The following is a 19,572-nucleotide window of genomic DNA, read 5'->3' as shown; positions in this document are numbered from 1 at the left end:
GCATCGAAAACCATAGGGCATGTATGCTCTATTTGTCGATGGGATGAACACCCGGCTGGAGCGTCCATGGTCACTCATAGTGGGTACACACTTGCTGATGTGGGCGATATGTCAGCACAATCGCTGGATCGGGTGACATATCGTCTAGGCCGGGTGTACCCACCATATCAATGTTTGCTTTTCAGAATTGCAAGTTAATTGATTAGTACCACCAGTGGATCTTTTTTAAAATGTGTCAGTCAGTAATGAATGGAAAATATGCACTGTTAGGGTTACCTGAGGACTGGAGTTGGGAAATCCTGATTTATTGTAGTTGTTTTATCTAGGAGCGAGCATCTCACCCTGCGAGTAAATGAATGCATATACCGCACTTATGGTAGCCCAGAGAGCGCATATGAATAGGCAGTGTTAGGTCATGGAGTAAAAACCCCTATTTTCAGACATATAATTAATTTGAAATTGAAACAAAGTATCAGAAAATGCAATTATGAACACTAAACATTCACAGTAAATTATCATAAAGTCACTGTATTGACATATAATATGTGAGCATAAAAACTTGAATTTTAAAACAAAAATAAATGATAAATCAAAAACAAATTAAATATTCCTCATTATAGGGTCCAAAAGCAATGCGTTTCGCTGAGGAGAACCTCTGCCTGAATGCATTGCTTTTGTTACAAGGTTTCATTAGTCCTTCCATACCTGATCCTCTAAGCTTTTGTTATAAGGTTTAATTAGGGGTCCTTCCATACCTGATCCTCTACCAATTAAGGATCAATTGGTTCTATGCAAACCTGTTTATTGTAAGGGGGACAGATACTTCAGAATCAGCCATGTGAATTTGAATGTAATGCCTAATCAGGTAAAAGGGGGCCTCATTATTATTATTATTGTTTATTTATAATGCAGCACCTGGGGTCCATAACGTGAACAGGGGGAATGCAACTGACTATGTTACAGATATGAGTACAGACTAGTACATAAAAGTTCATAATGGATATACTGTAAATACTTAATTACAGTGTGCTTATGTATGGCATACAAAGTGGAAAGGACCCTGCTCGCATTAGTTTGCAATCTGCAGATATCATTTTTAAGATAACCTACCAGCATATGATTGGTGCTGCTTGATTAATGAATAAATCAGAGCTTCCCAAACACAGTCCTCAAGGCACCCCAACAGTTCAGGTTTTATGGTGTGCACACACGGTACAATAAAAATGCACGATAACGATATCATATCGTTATCGTTCATATCGTGCATTTTTTTGTGCCTTCCAACCCACAAATGACCAGCAATACGCGGGCATGTATGGACGATAACGAATATCGTCCATCGGCCATGCATGCAGGCCAACCTGGTCGATATCTGCAAGGTTACATAGGGACCCTCGATCGTTGGTGGGTTGGTGGTGTGCTGGATGATTGATATCGATCATCTAGCACACCGGGATAGTGCATGGAGATCGTTCAGCAATATAGTTATCGCTGACGATCGTCCCGTGTGTATGCACCATTAGGGATATCCATGGTTGATCACAAGTGGTTAAATCAAATTGAATGAGGTACTAATTATGCAACCTGTGCTTAACCATGGATATCTCTAAAACCTGAACTATTGGGGACTAAAACCGAAATTTGTTACTGTGTGCGCGATACATCCCGGCTAGGAGAGCGGAGCATTTCTAGAAAACCTTACCCCAATATAACACCATTAGGCTTTTTTGACATAAGTATATGTCCATTATTATTGGTGATTCTTAATGGTGCAGCATTACATCTGGTCTGTGTTAGATTCTAATGAAAATATTTTATAAGTGTTCTAAAACTAAATAAACTATATTATACTCGATTTCTAAATACCTAGTTCCTTTTTATGAGATTGCCCTGATGGCTACATGACCAGTGCCGTCTTGTAAGTCCATAAAGAGCTCCTATCTCTTCTGAGTTAGGCCAGATTTTTCCGATAGGAAACTTCTAAATAGAAAAATGATCTTTTCTCTCACTCTGGGCCTGATTCAGAGACGAACGCTCTGACCAGAGCGCACGCTCTGATTCAGGGCCCTCCTACCTCATTTTGGAGCGGCCTCATGGACGCTCGCATAGCTGTGGGTTACCACCCACAACTATAGCGAGCGTCCATGATGATGGTCGCGATGGTCAAGACCATCGCGACCATCGGGCTTGCGACGAGACCCTGCGGTAGGGTCTCGGTGACAGCAAGCCCTGGAGTGATTTTGGCTCTATCATGGGAACGCCTCCGTCTGGCAGCCACGCCCCCGGCACGCCCACCAAAGGGGGCGTGCTGTCAGTCACCAGCGATAGCACGCCCCCTTTGGTGCGAGACGGGTCTCGCGCATGCGCACTTCGGCACCATCGACCCGCTTGCGAGCGAACAGCGCTCGCGAGCGGGTCAGAATCAGACCCTCTGTTTGGGTTGGCCCAGGAGAAGCTCTGATGGGTTTGGTGATTAGCATGCTAATCAGCATATCTAACTAAAGCTGGGTACACACGTGTCTCATTGGCGACTGGTCCTCTTCCCACTTTCTTGTTTGTGATTTCTGTTGTTGTAGTAGCTATCTATTTCATTTATTTCATTTGTTTTCTAGCCCATACGATGGAAAATGGAGTAAAACTATGATAGGATATGGGTCTGAAGATTTCCACTTTGTAGTAGAACTTACCTACAACTACGAAGTTGGGGAATATCGCCTAGGCAATGATTTTTTGGTAGGTATGATGTCTTATGTTTTTTTTGTTGATTTTATAGAACTTTAGTTATGATGAATGAGATTTCCTCAAGCAAACTCCTAGCACAGTATGGAAGAACAGTGTTCTCCCCAGAATTTTTTTTACAGCCGGATGGCATCAAGAAGTAACCGGGTGGGGGCCTTCGCAATAATAAAATGTTTTAAATCCTGACCTTGTAATGATTTCAACTTGTGATAACATTTAATATATTAATTCTCCTCTTCTTCTTAGAGACTCAGTCGTCTGCAGCTTTTTTATAATCAAGTCTGTAGGATGTGGTCCATCTAGTGAAATCGGCATCATGTTATTTAGTGCTGGCACCACAGAATGTATGTTTTATACAGCTCCCAGATACTTGCCCCACTTGCTGACACCACAGAATTGATTTTCTTCTTCAGGGTCCATAGGGGGTCCACAGGGTTGACCTTGGGGTATAGCTGGATCTGGATTGCGGGCACCATGCAGTTAAAGCTTTAGCTCCCAGGATGCACTGGGTCCATCCTCCTCTATACCCCGCCCCCGAGCCACAGGCACCTCAGTTTAAGTTATTGCTTGGCCGGAGTCAGGTCACTGTTAGCGCAAGGGGGCTGATTAGCAGCCCCTAAGCTTATTTTTGAGTTTTTAAACTTTTTATCTTAACTTTTAATGATTCTTCAGCGGCAGCGGCGGACTGTCCATTGGACGTCCAAGCTGCCGCTCCTACACTCCGCCGCCGTCGCGACGCCAGTACAGATCTGGGGATCGCGGTGGGACCCCAGAGTCTGTACTAGCTGGGCTCTGGGGTAATCCCAGGACTGCCGGATCACCGGGGAACAGGTAAGATCACGGGTCACCACTGGAGTTGACCGGCGGGTAAATGCAGTCTCCTGCCTCCGGTTTCTGGGGGCAGACCAGAGGCGCTAGCAGTGGCGGCGGGCTCCCCCTCTCCAGAGGCATAACCCACGTGTCCACTAGACCACCAGGGAATTATGCCGGCAGTGGGAGCTGGTGGTGTCCCGGGGGTCCATTGCTAGCCAGGGGAGGCAGCCTTCCCTGTCTAGCGGCTCCTCAGCTCAGCGCTCCTTTCCGCTCTGGTCTGGCGTCGCTGAGCTGCTTCCTCCTTCGGCTACTCGTCCTCTGAGGTCGCCGGCAGCCATCTTCCCTGGCACATCGCAGATCTTTCCATGCAAACGTGTGGACTGGTCCCCCTGTGTACCTCTCCCCTGCTAGGACAGCGTACACAACACTATAGCCCTCCCACACACTGAATCTGGGCAGGTTGATTGTAGTGACAAGGTGCAGTGAGTATTAACTTCTGCATTGTATGTGATTTTTGGTAGTGCTGACTGTCTGTGCTTTATTTATACATACTGTCAGTCTATACCTATCCCTTTCATTCTCCTACGGCCCTAGCAGATGTGTGTGAGAAGGGCTTTTCTCTGATCTCACTTATATAAATGCAAGTATTTGTGAGGTCTGTCACATACAGTTGCGTGCTACATGGTACCATATTTGTGGACCTGTGTGTTGCATGCTCGTGGGTGTGTCAGGAGTGAATCAATGGACTTCCCAATAGTGTTGACATGTATATGTGTGTGTGTGTGTATATGTGTGTTATATATATATATATATATATATATATATATCAATCTCTCTATATATACAGTGGGGCAAAAAAGTATTTGGACAGCCACCGATTGTGCAAGTTGTTGCACTTAAAAAGATGAGAGAGGTCTGTAATTTCCATCATGGGTACACTTCAACTGTGAGAGACAGAATCAGAACAAAATATTCCGGAAATCACATTGTATGATTTTTAAACAATTTATTTATATATTCTTGCGGAAAAATAAATATTTGGACACCTACCAACCAGCAAGAATTCTGGCTTTCACAGACCTGTTGCTTCTTCTTTAGGAAGCTCTATACTCCACTTGTTACCTGTATTAATGGCACCTGTTTGAACTGGTTAACTGTATAAAAGACACCTGTCCACACCCTCAAACAGTCAGACTGAAACCTCTCCACCATGGCCAAGACCAGAGAGCTATCTAAGGATACCAGGGACAAAATTGTAGACCTGCACAAGGCTGGGATGAGCTACTCAACAATAGGCAAGCAGCTTGGTGAGAAGAGATCAACTGTTGGCGCAATTATTAAAAAATGAAAGAAATACAAGATCACTGACAATCTCCCTTGACCAGGGGCTCCATGCAAGATCTCACCTCGTGGGGTATCAATGATCCTGAGAATGGTGAGGGATCAGCCCAGAACTAGACGTGGGGACCTGGTCAATGAGCTCAAGAGAGCTGGGACCACAGTCACAAAGGTTACCATTAGTAACACACTACATCGTCATGGATTCAAATCCTGCAGCTTCGGAAAGGTCCCCCTGATTAAGCCAGCACATGCCCAGGCCCGTCTAAAGTTTGCCCATGACCATCTGGATGATCCAGAGTAGGATTGGGAGAATGTCATGTGGTCAGATGAGACCAAAATAGAACTTTTTGGTATAAACTCCACACGCCGTGTTTGGAGGGAGAAAAATGATGAGTGGCATCCCAAAAACACCATACCCACTGTGAAGCATGGGGCTGGAAACATCATGCTTTGGGGATGCTTTTCTGTACAGGGGACAAGACGACTGATCCGTATTACGGAGAGGATGAATGGGGCCATGTATTGTGACATTTTGGGGAAAAACCTCCTTCCTCAGTAAGAGCATTGAAGATGCAACATGGCTGGGTCTTCCAGCATGACAATGACCCTAAGCATACCGCCTGGGCAACTAAGGAGTGGCTCCGTAAGAAGCATTTCAAGGTCCTGGATTGGCCTAGCCAGTCTCCAGACCTCAACCCAATAGAAAATCTGTGGAGGGAGTTGAAAGTCCGTGTTGCCGGGCGACAGCCCCAAAACTTGACACATCTAGAGAAGATCTGCATTGAAGAGTGGGACAAAATACCTGCTGCAGTGTGTGCAAACCTGGTCAAGAACTACAGGAAACGTTTGACCTCTGTAATTGCCAACCAAGGTTACTTTACAAAGTATTGAGTTAAATTTTTGATTGTCCAAATATTTATTTTCCGCAAGAATATACAAATAAATTGTTTAAAAATCATACAATGTGATATCTGGAATTTTTTGTTCTGATTCTGTCTCTCGCAGTTGAAGTGTACCTATGATGGAAATTACAGACCTCTCTCATCTTTTCAAGTGCAACAACTTGCACAATCGGTGGCTGTCCAAATACTTTTTAGCCCCACTGTGAGTATGTGTGTGTGTGTGTGTGTGTGTATGTGTATATATATATATATATATATATATATCATGTCTGGCGAGGAAGTTCAGTGCTCTGCGGCTCCCACTCTGTTCTCCTGCAGACGCTGCGTCGCAGGGGTGAATAAGGTGGATTTATCACAGGATGCACTGGGCCTGATTTAGAGCCGCTCGTAAGCTCCGAGCGATGTTCGCACATCTGCGTATGGGTCGTAATGCGCCAACCAGTCAGTGCAGTCGGAAGTCGTGTGCTCGCAAAATAGCGAGTGCCTGCTAATTTGAGTGACAGGATGAGGCGTTTGTGGGTGGTAACAGGGGAAGGTGCTTGAAAATGGGGAGTGGAGATCCGAACGCAGGCGTGCCAAACGGGCGTTTTAAGGGTGTGCATAATTAACAAAGCAGCGTCATCGACCACGTCACTTGGTTGTCTTTTAGCCTGAACTGCTCGCATGATTGCGGTAGGAAAATGCTACCACAAGAATAGCGAGCAGTTCATACGCCTTTCGATGTACTCGATCAATCAAATAAATAGTGGAGATGACGTATGATGCGAACGGCCAAGGGGTGTCTTTACAAAATAACGAGCGCATGTTTCGGACGCTCGCTCAGACATAGAGGCGTCAACAGACCGCAAAGAGCGAGCGCTCAAAGCCCCTTTTTCTGAACGAGCGAGCGCAAATAGCGTCCGGCTCTGAATGAGGTCCACTGTGTGTGAGGTGCCATCAGTTACCTGGTCCCTCTAACCCCCCAAATTCGGGACAGGACACTCCTTGGGTGGTGTTTTCTCAGGTGCTGGCATCCATCGGGGACCATCTGGCGGTCCCGGCTGCTCTCCTCCATATGGGGTTACCCCAACCAGCCATCCTCCCTTCTCAGGGTTTACTGCAATTATTGCAGTCTTCTCCTGGGCCTTAGACTGTTAGTTCATATACGGGGTTACATATATATATTCAGTTTCCTCCAGTGACTCAGCAGTCTGTCATTCCCTTTCAGGGACTCCCTCAGGCGGGTCAACCACCTTGGGTGGATGTGTTCTCCAGTTCAGTCCAGGGTTTGGCGGCTTCATCTTCAACCTTTCAAACTATGCTCGGAGTGACAAGCCTCAGAAGGCATCTAAACGCCCTGTTATGTCATCTCAGTCTACGCAACTGTCAGACTTGGATGTGTCCTCGGATGATGGGGAATTGCCTTAGGACTCCGTCTCGGATTCCCCTGTCCGGGAAGTGGAAACTAAATCTTCCATTAATATGCCGGCTGTGGTAAGGGCGGTGCAATCCATTCTTGATATAGAGGATGACGCACCCTAAATCCAAATACCCAAATTTCAAACAGTCAAAAGTGACTTCGGTTGTTTCTCCTCTATCTGACCAACTGACTGATCATATGGCGGAGGCCTGGCAGTCATCTAGTAAAAGGTTCCAGCCGCAGAAACGTTTAGCGTCTAGTTATCCGTTTCCTGCAAGTCATTGCAAAAAGTGGGAAACTCCGCCTGCGGTGGATTCGCATGTTACTCACTTAATCAAGAGCGCTATCTTACCTATGCCTTCCATTTCATCTCTAAAGGATCCTACAGACAGGAAGGTGGAGACTTGTTTAAAATCAATCTATTCTCTCTCAGGGGCGATGGCCCGTCCGTCCATGGCCATCTTATGGGTGGCTAAAGCCTTTGAGAGCTGGGCCAATGTACTGGAAGATACCTTTCCTGAAGAAGCTCCGTAGGTTCAGAGAGCATTAGTGGGACAGATGAGGGATGCCGCTTCCGGAATTGGTATGAAATACTACCGGCCACATGGCGGTTCGATTACCGGCAGCGGCAGGCCGACATCAGCAGAGATCCCGGCAGCGCAAGCCCGACAGCGCTGGAAATCCCGATGGTGGATAGGTAAGTATTGTCTAACCTAACCCACCTAACCCTCCTTAGGGGTGCCTAACCTCCCCCCCAAGTGCCTAACCCTAACCATACCCTTCCCCGCTGCCTAAACCTAAGTCCCCCTGAGGGGTGCCTAACCCTAAGTTCCCCCCGGGGGTGCCTAACCCTCCCTGTCCCTAGCCTAACCCTCCCGGGGGGGTGCCTAACCCTAAGTCCCCCCCTGGTGCCCTAAACCTAACCCTCCCCCCTCCGCGGCTGTAAGCTGGCGGGGCCCGGCATCACTACGATCGGGATGCCGGGCGCCGGTCTCCCGGCGTAGGGGAAATGCCGGGCGTCTACATCTAGACACCCGGCATTTCACCCTCGTCGGGATATGACAGTCGGGAAGCCGGCTGCCGGTATTAAGGCAGTCGGCTTCCCGATTGCTACCCCGCTTCCTATATTGGCGAATCGGCTTTGGATGCCAATCTTCTGACTTCCAGAGTATCTGCTTGCCGGTCTTTGTGGCTACGTTCTTGGAGAGAGCGGATTCCAAGAAAGGCCTGGAGGCCTTACCCTTTAATGGGGAGATATTGTTTGGCTCAGACCTGGACAAAATTGTAGATACCCTGGCAAAGTCTAAGTCAGATTTTCTACCATCGGCGGCTGCGCCTTCTAAGGCTAGGACCTCCTGCTTTTTGATCCTTTCGAACTCAGGGGAAGTCCAAGGGGCAGTCATCAACCAAGGCCGCCCCTAAACCAAAGAAGCAGGCCTGGAGCGCTAGACGCCCTGCTTCCAAGCCAGTGGATAAACCTTCAGCCTGATGGGACGGGCCTCCCTCTGGGGGATCCCAGAGTGGGAGGCCGACTTCTTCAATTCACCCAGTGCTGGTGCACTACTACCATGGATGCTTGGGTACGAGAAGTGGTCTCTCGGGTATGCCCTTTCCTTTTGTCACAGACCTCCCCACCAGTTCTACTGCACAAGTACTTCTCGGGACGAGACCAAGGCCTTGCAGATTCAGGGAACCATAGAGTCCTTGCTGAAAGCAGGGGTCATTGTTCCCATTCCGCTTTCTCAACGCGGGACGGGTTACTACTCTACTCTGTTTCTGGTTCAGAAACCCAATGGGTCTCTTCGGTCTATCCTCAACTTAGTCGCTGAACTAGTTCCTCAGAGCGCCCAAATTCAGAATGGAAACCTTACAATCCATCATTCTGGCTATGGAATCAGGGGATTACATGGTCTCCCTGGACATCCAGGACGCCTACCTCCATGTTCCTATAGCATCTTCACACCAGCGGTATCTGCAGTTTGCTATACGTCAGCACCACTTCCAATTTCAGGCCCTGCCCTTTGGCCTCTCCACAGCTCCAAGGGTATTCACAAAAATTATGGCTGTCATGGCTACCTATCTGCAGAGCCAGGGTATACGGCTTCTGCCGTATCTCGACGACCTCCTATTGCTAGCAATCTCTCCGGAGGTACTTCTACAATATCTGCACCTGATGATCGCTTATCTGCAAGTGCATGGGTGGCTGATAAACTGGAAAAAGTCCTCCCTGATTCCGTCACAAAGGATGGTTCATTTGGGAGCCCTTCTGGATTCTCGTCAGCAAAGGATCTTCTTGACTCCAGAAAAGATTTTGCAGTTGCCTGAGGAGTTGCCAGGTGTCTGTTCACTCGGCAATGAGTGTTCTAGGGTCCTTGGTGTCGGCGTTCGACATGGTGCAGTTCCATTCCAGGCCCATGCAGGGACTGATTCTATCCAAATGGAAAGGGTTACCACACCGGATCCGGACTCAGATGCTGGTATTGTTTCCGGAGGTGCGTCTGTCTCTGGCTTGGTAGCTTCAGACATCTCATCTCACCAAGGGTCGCCCCTTTTGGATCCTGGACTGGGTTCTGCTTACGACGGATGCCAGTCTCCGGGGTTGGGGTGCAGTGACAGGTCAACTTTCACTTCAGGGCCGTTGGAATGCGGAAGAGGCAGTTCTCCCGATCAACATTCTGGAACTTCGGGCCGTGTACAGGGCCTTCCAGTTGTCCGGTCATGCTCTTCGAGGAAGGGCCGTGCAAGTTCAGTCTGACAACGCGGAATTGGTATGATATCCCAGCTGCCGCATGGCCGGGAGTTCGAATCCCAGCAGCGGCAGCCCGACAAACCAGCAGAGCCCGGCAGCGGAAGCCCGACAGCGCTGGAAATCCTGATCGTCCCAAGGTAAGTATCTACTAACCTAACCTAACCCCCCTATCCCTAACCCTCCTTAGGAGTGCCTAACCCTAACCTCCCCCCCTGTGCTTAACCCTAATCCCCCCCGGGGGTACCTAACCCTCCCTCCCCCTAGCCTAACCCTCCCAGGGGGGTGCCTAACCCTAAATCCCCCCCGGGTGCCCTAAACCTAACCCTCCGCGGCTGTCCACTCGCGGCGCCCGGCATCCCTTCGATCGGGATGCCGGGCGCCTGTCTTCCGGCGTTGGGGAAATGACAGGCGTCTAGATACAGACCCGGCATTTCACCCTCGCCGGGATATGACAGTCGGGAAGCCGGCTGCCGGTATTAAGGCAGCCGGCTTCCCGATTGTATACCAACAACGCCACAACGGTGGCGTAGATCAACTATAAAGGGGGGACTCGCAGTCGAGCAGCGATGTCAGAGGTGTCACAGATCCTGTCTTGGGTGGAGTGCCACCTTCCGACCATCTCGGCGGTCTTCATTCCAGGAGTCCTCAATTGGGAGGTGGACTTCCTCAGCTGCCACGACGTGCATCCCAGGGAATGGTTGTTTCACCCAGAGGTTTTTCAGCTACTCCTGGACAAGTGGAGACTGCCGGAGGTGAACCTCATGGCTCATGACACAATCACAAGTTGCCCGTGTACGGGTCCAGGACAAGAGATGCCAATGCAAGCCTGGTGGACGCGCTGTCAGTGAAATGGACCTTTCAGTTGGTGTATCTATTCCCGATATCCCTACTTCCTTGGGTCCTTCGGAAATTCAAACAGGACGGCGGCACGCTTCTGCTGGTGGCTCCGGCTTGGCCCAGATGCCCTTGTTACTCCGATCTTCGGAGCCTCTCCATCGACGCTCCGTTCCTTCTACCTCGACGTGGGGACCTGCCTTTACCCGGATCTGGGTCGTCTGTCTTTGACGGCGTGGCTCTTGAGACATCCGTCCTAAGGTCCAGGGGTTTTTCCAGCTCAGTCATCAACACGATGCTGCAGGCGCGTAAGCCTGCATCCGCCAGGTTTAATCAGAGTATGGCATACTTAGTTTCAGTGGCGTGAGTCAAGAAACTACGATCCTCAGGTGTTTCATGTTTCTAGGATTTGGGCGTTCCTTCAGTCTGGTTTGGAGCTAGGCTTACTCCTAGCTTCTTTGAAAGTTCATGTGTCTGCACTATCTGTGTGGTTCCAGCGTAGGATAGCTCCACTGCCAGATGTCCGCACCTTTTTCCAGGGTGTTCTTAGGATTCAGCCTGCCTTTGTTCCTCCGGTGAGTCCTTCGGATTTGGCGGTAGTGCTTCGGGCCCTCCAGGGTCCTCCACTTGAACCGCTATAGAGTCAGTGGAACTCAAGTGGTTGACTGTTAAGACTATTATTCTCCTGGCGATTGCTTCGGCCAGGAGGGTGTCAGAATTGGGGACGCTTTCCTGTCGTCCTCCCTTTCTGATATTTCACCAGGATAGGGCGGTGCTTCGCATTCGTCCGGGTTTTCTTCCTAAGATGGTTTCTAAATTTCACATTAATCAGGAAATTGTTGTGCCGGCCTTTCAGTCACCTGACCTCTCGGTTGGTGAGGCCTCCTTGGATGTGGTCCGGGCTCTCCGAATTTATGTGGACCAGGCTAGTTCCATTCGGAAGTCGGATTCCTTATTCATCCTCTTTCGATTTCACAGGAGGGGTTGGCCTGCCAACAAACAAACTGTGGCTAAATGGCTTTGTTTGGCTATTTCTGAGGCTTATGCTCAGGAGGGCTTTCCTGTTCCAGCCTCTGTTAAGGCTCATTCTACTCGGTCTGTGGGCAGCTAGCCGTGGCGCCTCGGCTGTTCAGCTGTGTAAGGCGTCCATGTGGTCTTCCATCCAGACCTTTCTGAGATTCTATGCTTTTGACACCTTCACCTCTCAGGATGCTTCCTTCGGGCGCCGGATTCTCCTTTCAGCACAGGAGCGTCCCCACCCTTAGTTGGACTGCTTTGGGACATCCCCAAGGTCAACCCTGTGGACCCCCTATGGACCCTGAAGAAGAAAATGAGAAATATGGTAAGAACTTACCTTTGTTATCTCTCTTTCTTCGAAGTCCATAGGGTACACAGGCTTGACCTTGGGGTGTAGCTAGATCTGGATCCACGGGCACCATGCAGTTAAAGCTGTTATTTGCTGTTGATCAGGTTAATAGGTAACAATCATTGGGAAATAAAGACTGGTACCTCGACATTGAATACTAATAATGTACAACTACAGAACTCCTGCAGCTAATGCCCAATAAGTGCGTACAACAAAAAACAAAACAATGCAAATTAATGGGATACATGCGCTGGTTAGTATGGTTAGCCAATTGATTTTCACTAGTGAATAAAATATAAAATTTGTGAATATTAAATTCAGGATGTTTCAATAATACATACATAGAAGATGGTTATCAAGAATATTCAATCTTTACTAAAAAGAAAAAACAAAAAAAAATCGACGTGCATACATTATAATTACATATGAAGGGGGGGAATTCAATTAGATGCGATAAAGTGAAAACTTAACATCGGAGATGTTTTCACGCACTGCGTGTTTTTGTGCAATATTTTTGCGTCTTTTGTCTATGCGCACTCCCTTTTTTCGCACTATCCAATTACAAAAGACGTGAAAATGCATTCACATTAAAACTGACCATCGAGTAACCCGCGGAAAGTACAGGTGAATTTGGGGAAATCTGTCTGTACCCCTTAATTTAGAAGTGTGTTAGTGGCCCTAACAAAAGTATTTGGAGTTCTTAAATTGTGTCAAACGGCTGTTATATGCATATTTTGTATAAGTGTGGAAAAATGATAAAAAGCTAATTTTTTGGAGAAAATAATTGCTGCAATTAAATTTGGGGTACATTAAAATGTGTGCAAGTATATTTTTGCGTCCAATAAGTGCACGTTGAAAAAATGTTAAAAATACACCTGCTGCAGTGACCTGCAATGTTTAATGCCCCATCCATACAGCCCCCAAAAATACCGGAACCACTACTTTAATCCCATTTTCCAACACTTTTAATTTTTTCACCCCAAAAATGACATGTCATTATTGGCCAAATTAAGCTATTCAAAACATATATTTTTGCCTAATTTGTCATTAGGGTGTGTCCAAGGGGTTCTAAGCCAAGTCCTCACATTGTTAAGCAAAAATAGGGATTTTGCACAACTTTTCTCCTGCTCTGAGATTGTGAAAACAGTTTGCCGGTTTTCGTCTATGGAGAATTCGCACATGCAAAAACTACGGCAATAGGAATGCACAACACACATTTTTGTGCACAAAGGGCCTGATTCAGAGCCGCTCGTAAGCGTTTGCTCCAAGCAATGTTTGCCCAACTGCGCATGGATCGTTATACGCATGCGCGAACCAGTCGGTGCGGTCGAAATTCATGTGCTCGCAAAATAGCGAATGCCTGATAATTTGAGTGACAGAAAGAGGCGTATGTGGGTGGTAACAGGGTAAGGTGCTTGAAAACGGGGAGTGGAGATCCGAACGCAGGCGTGCTTAAAGGTCAAAACGGGCGTTTTATGGGTGTGCATAATTAATACAGCAGCGTCATTGACCACGTCACTGGGTTATTTTATAGCCAGAACTGCTCGCAAGATTGTGGTAGCAAAAACCAACCCCAAGAATAGTGAGCAGTTCATACCCTGGTCGATGTACTCGATTAATCTAATAAACAGCGAACATGACGTAGGATGCGAGCGGCCAGGGGGCGTATTTTTCCAAAAAACTACCGCAAGTTTTGTTCGCTCGTTCAGACCTAGAGGCGTGAACAGACCGCAAAGAGCGAACGGTTCATTTGAATAGCCACCCCTATTTTCTGGACAAGTGAGCGCTAATTGCGTCCGGCTCTGAATCGGGCCCAAAGTTTGCGCAAAAACTTTTCCCCAAACCGCGGCTTTTCACGGCTAATTGAATCTAAGGGGCCTATTTATTAAGCAGTGTTAGGAGACAGAGTGAAAAGTGATAAGAAAGTGATAAGGTGCCAGCCAATCAGCTCCCAACTGCCATCTCACAGGCTGTGTTTGAAATATGACAGTTGGGAGCTGATTGGCTGGCACCTTATCACTTTCTTATCACTTTTCACTCTGTCTCCTAACACTGCTTAATAAATAGGCCCCTAAGTGTCCAATGCAAAGTATATTGAACTCAAGCATAAGTAGTAGTAGAATCAGAGGTAGGCAGCCTGTGGCACTCCAACTGCTGTGGAACTACACATCCTAGCATGCACTGGCAGCAAAACTGTGGCAGTGCATGCTGGAATATGTAGTTCCAAGCTGGTTGCCTACCTCTGACATACATAATGCACCTCTCCTGCTTCTCCCTGACCTGTATGTACACATGAGTACAGTCAGGTGCATAAATATTGGGACATTGACAGAATTTTCATATTTTGGCCTCTATTCACCACCACAATGGCTTTGAAATGAAACAAACAAGATGTGCTTTCACTGCAGACTTTCAGATTTAGTTTGAGGGTAATTACATCCAAATCAGGTGAACAGTGTAGGAATTACAAAGGTTTCTATATGTGCCTCCCACTTTTTAAGGGGCCAAAAGTAATGGGACTATCAACTCAAAAGCTATTTCATGGACAGGTGTGGGCTATTCCCTCGTTATATCATTATCAATTAAGCAGGTAAAAGGTCTGGAGTTGGTTCTAGGTTTGACACTTGCATTTAGAATCAGTTGCTGTCGACTCTCAATATGAGATCCAAAGAGCTGTCACTATCAGTGAAGCAAGCCATCATTAGGCTGAAAAATCAAAACAAACCCATCAGAGAGATAGCAAAAACATTAGGTGTGGCCAAATCAACTGTTTGGAACATTCTTAAAAAGAAAGAACGCACCGGAGAGCTCAGCAACACCAAAAGACCCAGAAGACCACGGAAAACAACTGCTGTGGATGACAGAAGAATAATTTCCCTGGTGAAGAAAAATCCCTTCACAACAGTTGGCCAAATCAAGAACACTCTCCAGGAGGTAGGTCTATATGTGTCAAAGTCAACAATCAAGAGAAGACTTCACAAGAGTGAATATAGAGGGTTCACCACAAGATGTGAATATAGAGGGTTCACCACAAGATGTAAACCATTGGTGAGCCTCAAAAACAGGAAGACCAGATTAGAGTTTGCCAAACAACATCTAAAAAAGCCATTACAGTTCTGGAACAACATCCTATGGACAGATGAGACAAAGATCAACTTGTACCAGAGTGATGGGAAGAGAAGAGTATGGAGAAGGAGAGGAACTGCTCATGATCCAAAACATACCACCTCATCAGTGAAGCATGGTGGTGGTAGTGTCATGGCGTGGGCATGTATGGCTGCCAATGGAACTGGTTCTCTTGTATTTATTGATGATGTGACTGCTGACAAAAGCAGCAGAATGAATTCTGAAGTGTTTCTGGCAATATTATATGCTCATATTCAGTCAAATGCTTCAGAACTCATTGGACGGCGCTTCACAGTGCAGATGGACAATTACCCGAAGCATACTGCAAAAGCAACCAAAGAGTTTTTTAAGGCTAAAAAGTGGAATGTTATGCAATGGCCAAGTCAATCCCCTGACCTGAATCCGATTGAGCATGCATTTCACTTGATGAAGACAAAACTGAAGGGAAAATGCCCCAAGAACAAGCAGGAACTGAAGACATTTGCAGTAGAGGCCTGGCAGAGCATCACCAGGGATGAAACCCAGCGTCTGGTGATGTCTATGCGTTCCAGACTTCAGGCTGTAATTGCCTGCAAAGGATTTGCAAGAAAGTATTAAAAAGTGAAAGTTAGATTTAGGATTGTTTAGTTTCTCCCATTACTTTTGGCCCCTTAAAAAGTGGGAGGCACATATAGAAACCATTGTAATTCCTACACCGTTCACCTGATTTGGATGTAATTACCCTCAAATTAAATCTGAAAGTCTGCAGTGAAAGCACATCTTGTTTGTTTCATTTCAAAGCCATTGTGGTGGTGAATAGAGGCCAAAATATGAAAATTCTGTCAATGTCCCAATATTTATGCACCTGACTGTATATATGAACTGAGCACCTGACCCATATCCTGTATGCTTTCTGCTCCGTATTCCCCCATCTTGTGTCTCCCTTCTCTTCCCTATAGTATCCTCATAGTGTACCCACAGAGCCACCTGTAGTGTATTCCCCTGCTTCCCTCACTAGGCGCCTGTAGAGTCTTCGGCAGGCATGATTTCCGCCTATGCCTCCTCCGCAGCCCCAGTACAGTCCTCCGGTGACAGCCCCAGCCACACAGCAGGCTGCTCAGATCCTGTGTGGGAGGGAGTGAGAGCACAGTCACCGTGGTCTCCTCCCCTTCCTCTGCCAAGAGAATGAGAGTGCTGCTGATTGGTCACAATGCGTCCTGAGTAAGGATGGCCATCGGTGTACCCTCTATCAATGGTTGTCATCGATTGAAAATACGGATGGAACCATTGATGGAATGAAACTTTAATGGCGTACCATCGATGGTTCCATGGCACAGGGCTACTCGCTGACAGCCTAGTAGCGTTGCAGTGCAAGTGCGGGAAAAATAACACATCTGGTTCACAGCTACCATTGATGATGGGAAACTATCTGCCTCTTCGCCATCGATCAGAAAACTATTGTTGGACAACCATTGATGGTTTCTTCCCATTGATGATCGCTAGCCATCCCCTGTCCTGATGGACCCGGTGTCTTTATTTTTTTTACGTCATCACTGTCAGTTAATGTGTAAAATGTGCGCTATAGCGTGTAAGTGCTGTTAATTGCCCTTGTCCCCTCCGCCCTGCTTCTCCCATTCCTTTCCCTGCTATGTATGTGTTTTTTGGAGGTTTTTTTGGTTGTTTTCAGCTGATGAGATATAAATCTGAGGCGATACAAGCCCTGGACTGTAATAGCTGGAGCAAAATATAAGGATTATTGATTTGGTGGTTGTGTTAGACAGTTCTGTGTGTAGGTACGGGGTTCAAATCCCGACGGCGGAAGACCGGCAGTGAAGATCACGACAGGTAAGTATTTCAACTATTACTACCCCCCCACCCGAACCCTAACCCTCCCTTAGGGATGCCTAACCTCCCCCCAAGTGCCTTAACCCTAACCCCCCCTATAAGTGCCTAAACCTAACCCCCCTCTTCCCCGCAGCCTAAACCGGTGGGTGCCTAACCCTAACCTCCCCCCGGGGGTGCCTAACCCTAACACCCCCTTACCCTAGCCTAACCCTCCCAGGGGGGCATACCCAACCCTAAGTCCCCCCCTCCCCCGCGGCTGTCGGCGCCTGGCTTACCTTCGATCGGTATGCCGGGCGTTGGGCTCCTGGCGTAGGTAAATGACAGGCGTCGGGATTTCGCCGCCTGTCATTAGACCCCTGCTGGGATTAGACAGTCGGCATTTCGACCGTATGCATTTCGACCGTCTGCTTCCTCTCTGCATCCCGTAGGTACTGCAGCTGTCAAGCTATGCTTACAGTAAATTCATTGCAGACTTGGAACTTCCTAGAGAACACTAAATACTATTAACTACTTTATAATGTACATTTATATGTCACAGATGCATGTCTCCATAATTAGCCCTAGCATGTACTAAAATGTCAGAAAGGAAAATCCACTACAAGCATATTTTCTTGTCTCCTTTCTTCTGTCTCATAAGGGACTCACTCTGCAGTCCAGCCAGGCTGTGTTAAATGCAAAGAAGATGAATTGGCCACTTTCTGAACTGACCACTGGATTGTTTGAGACTGAAGCTCCAGGAGGATACAAGTTCTACTTAGAAGACAAAACACAGCCCAACACAGGTAAAGCAGCATTAAGAGTATGTTCCACACTCACAAACTTCAAGTAGTCTCTGTAGAACTATATGTACACATGGCCCTATCCATAAATCCCTTATTCCTTATAATACATGTTTTTAACACTTTCACCTCATACACCTGTCTGTTTTCCATGTAATAAAATAGCTGTTCTGTCTGGGCGCAATTATATCTTTTATAAGTGTAAAAATTCCATTTATGTCACCTACAAAGACTGAAGCACAGAGCTAATAGTCTGATACTAATTCAGTATGTGTATATATTATATACTTTCAGATCCAGTGCAAAAAGTGACTCTTGCTGTGTCCAACTTACAAAAATCTGTTGCGTACTGGTGTGACTTGTTGGGGCTGAAAATGTATCATAAGGATGAGAGTAAAAAGAGTGTTCTGTTGGGTTATGCAGACAACCAGGTGATGTTTGCTTCCGTATTCTATTTCATGGCTTTAGTTTTTTTTATATATTGAGAAATTATATTTTTCTTTAAATTGTTGCATTAATGAAGCTTGTAGAGATGTTTCCTGTAGCTTTATGCTGTGGACTCTTAGGGGCATATCCAATTGGGCACTATATTTCGCCTCCTTAAAATTAGGCGGACCTCACAGTATCCAGTTTTAAAAAGTTGGTTGCAGGGTTCTTTGCAGTCAAAATTCCACTCAAGGGAATTTTTTTTTTCACTATAGTGTGTGCGGAGAGCAGGGTTAGTAGTATCTGTCCCCTGCCCGGTCCATGGAAGCTGTCTGCGATGCTGGAGAAGAGACATACGAGTAGGACAGCGCTTCAGAAGGTGAGTAATAAAGGACATTAAGCCAATTGGAAACTTTCAATTGCCTAATAAGTCATTAGGGGGGTGTCCATAGGGTTCCAGAGCAAGTGCCGACAATTTTTCCTTAAAGTATGGATTTTAGGAAAAATAGGACCTGCTCTTGAGCAGTTAAAAAGAAGAAAAAGAAAAAATTTGAGTGCTCAAAAATTTTTTTAAAAACCTTGCACCCAATTGAATTAAAAAAATCTCACACCTGCAGGTATAACCCTGCAGGTGCGAGATTTTTGGTAAACGTGCACATCATTGGATATGCCCCTTGTATATGAGAAGGATGCGATACAGTCAGTAAAATAGGTTTTCACACTATTTAGGGTTTATTTATCTTTTTGGGGGGGATTTTGCCATGGGATTTAAAGTGCTGATTGCTAAATAAAACCCATTTTCTCCTATGAAAATGTTAAAAAGTAATTCCAATTATAAATCTAGAAATTCCTACCCTGTTATATCCTCAGCTAGCTACAGTATCTTTTGTAGGGTATTTGCTTCATGAGAAGACATATTACAATAAAGGGGGTTTGGTCCAATTGTGGACAACCCATTTAAATATGAAAATCCCTACTAGGTGTGCATAACCCTGTAGAGCAGGTGGGCATAACCCTGTAGAGCAGGTGGGCATAACCCTGTAGAGCAGGTGGGCATAACCCTAATGGGGACTGGACAGCTTCTCGTTTATTGTTGTAATATTTTTTTTTTCTTTAGTGTAAGTTGGAGCTGAAGGATATAGGCGGACCAGTGGACCATGCAACAGGATTTGGCCGTATTGCATTTGCTTGTCCAAAAGATGAGGTTGGAATGTGTTATTTAGATTTATGTTTTTGTGAGTGATTTATGAACCATTCTTAAATAAAATTAGTTC

The 19,572-nt window shown here is 46.5% G+C and overlaps 1 protein-coding gene across 1 annotated transcript in view; it reads left to right on the top strand.

Moving 5' to 3' along the window:
• GLOD4 (glyoxalase domain containing 4) overlaps positions 1–19,572 on the top strand; it is a 39,786-nt gene that overhangs the window by 5,414 nt on the left and 14,800 nt on the right. Inside the window, exons 3-6 of the mRNA XM_088445983.1 lie at positions 2,613–2,733; positions 17,731–17,875; positions 18,167–18,303; positions 19,416–19,502. Coding sequence (XP_088302109.1) covers positions 2,613–2,733; positions 17,731–17,875; positions 18,167–18,303; positions 19,416–19,502 — 490 coding nt within the window. The remainder of the gene's footprint in view (positions 1–2,612; positions 2,734–17,730; positions 17,876–18,166; positions 18,304–19,415; positions 19,503–19,572) is intronic.

Source organism: Taudactylus pleione, unplaced genomic scaffold (genome assembly GCF_031769625.1).
Source record: "Taudactylus pleione unplaced genomic scaffold, aTauple2 ptg000391l, whole genome shotgun sequence".
Lineage (NCBI taxonomy): Eukaryota > Metazoa > Chordata > Amphibia > Anura > Myobatrachidae > Taudactylus > Taudactylus pleione.
This window is presented reverse-complemented; position numbering and strand designations above follow the sequence as displayed.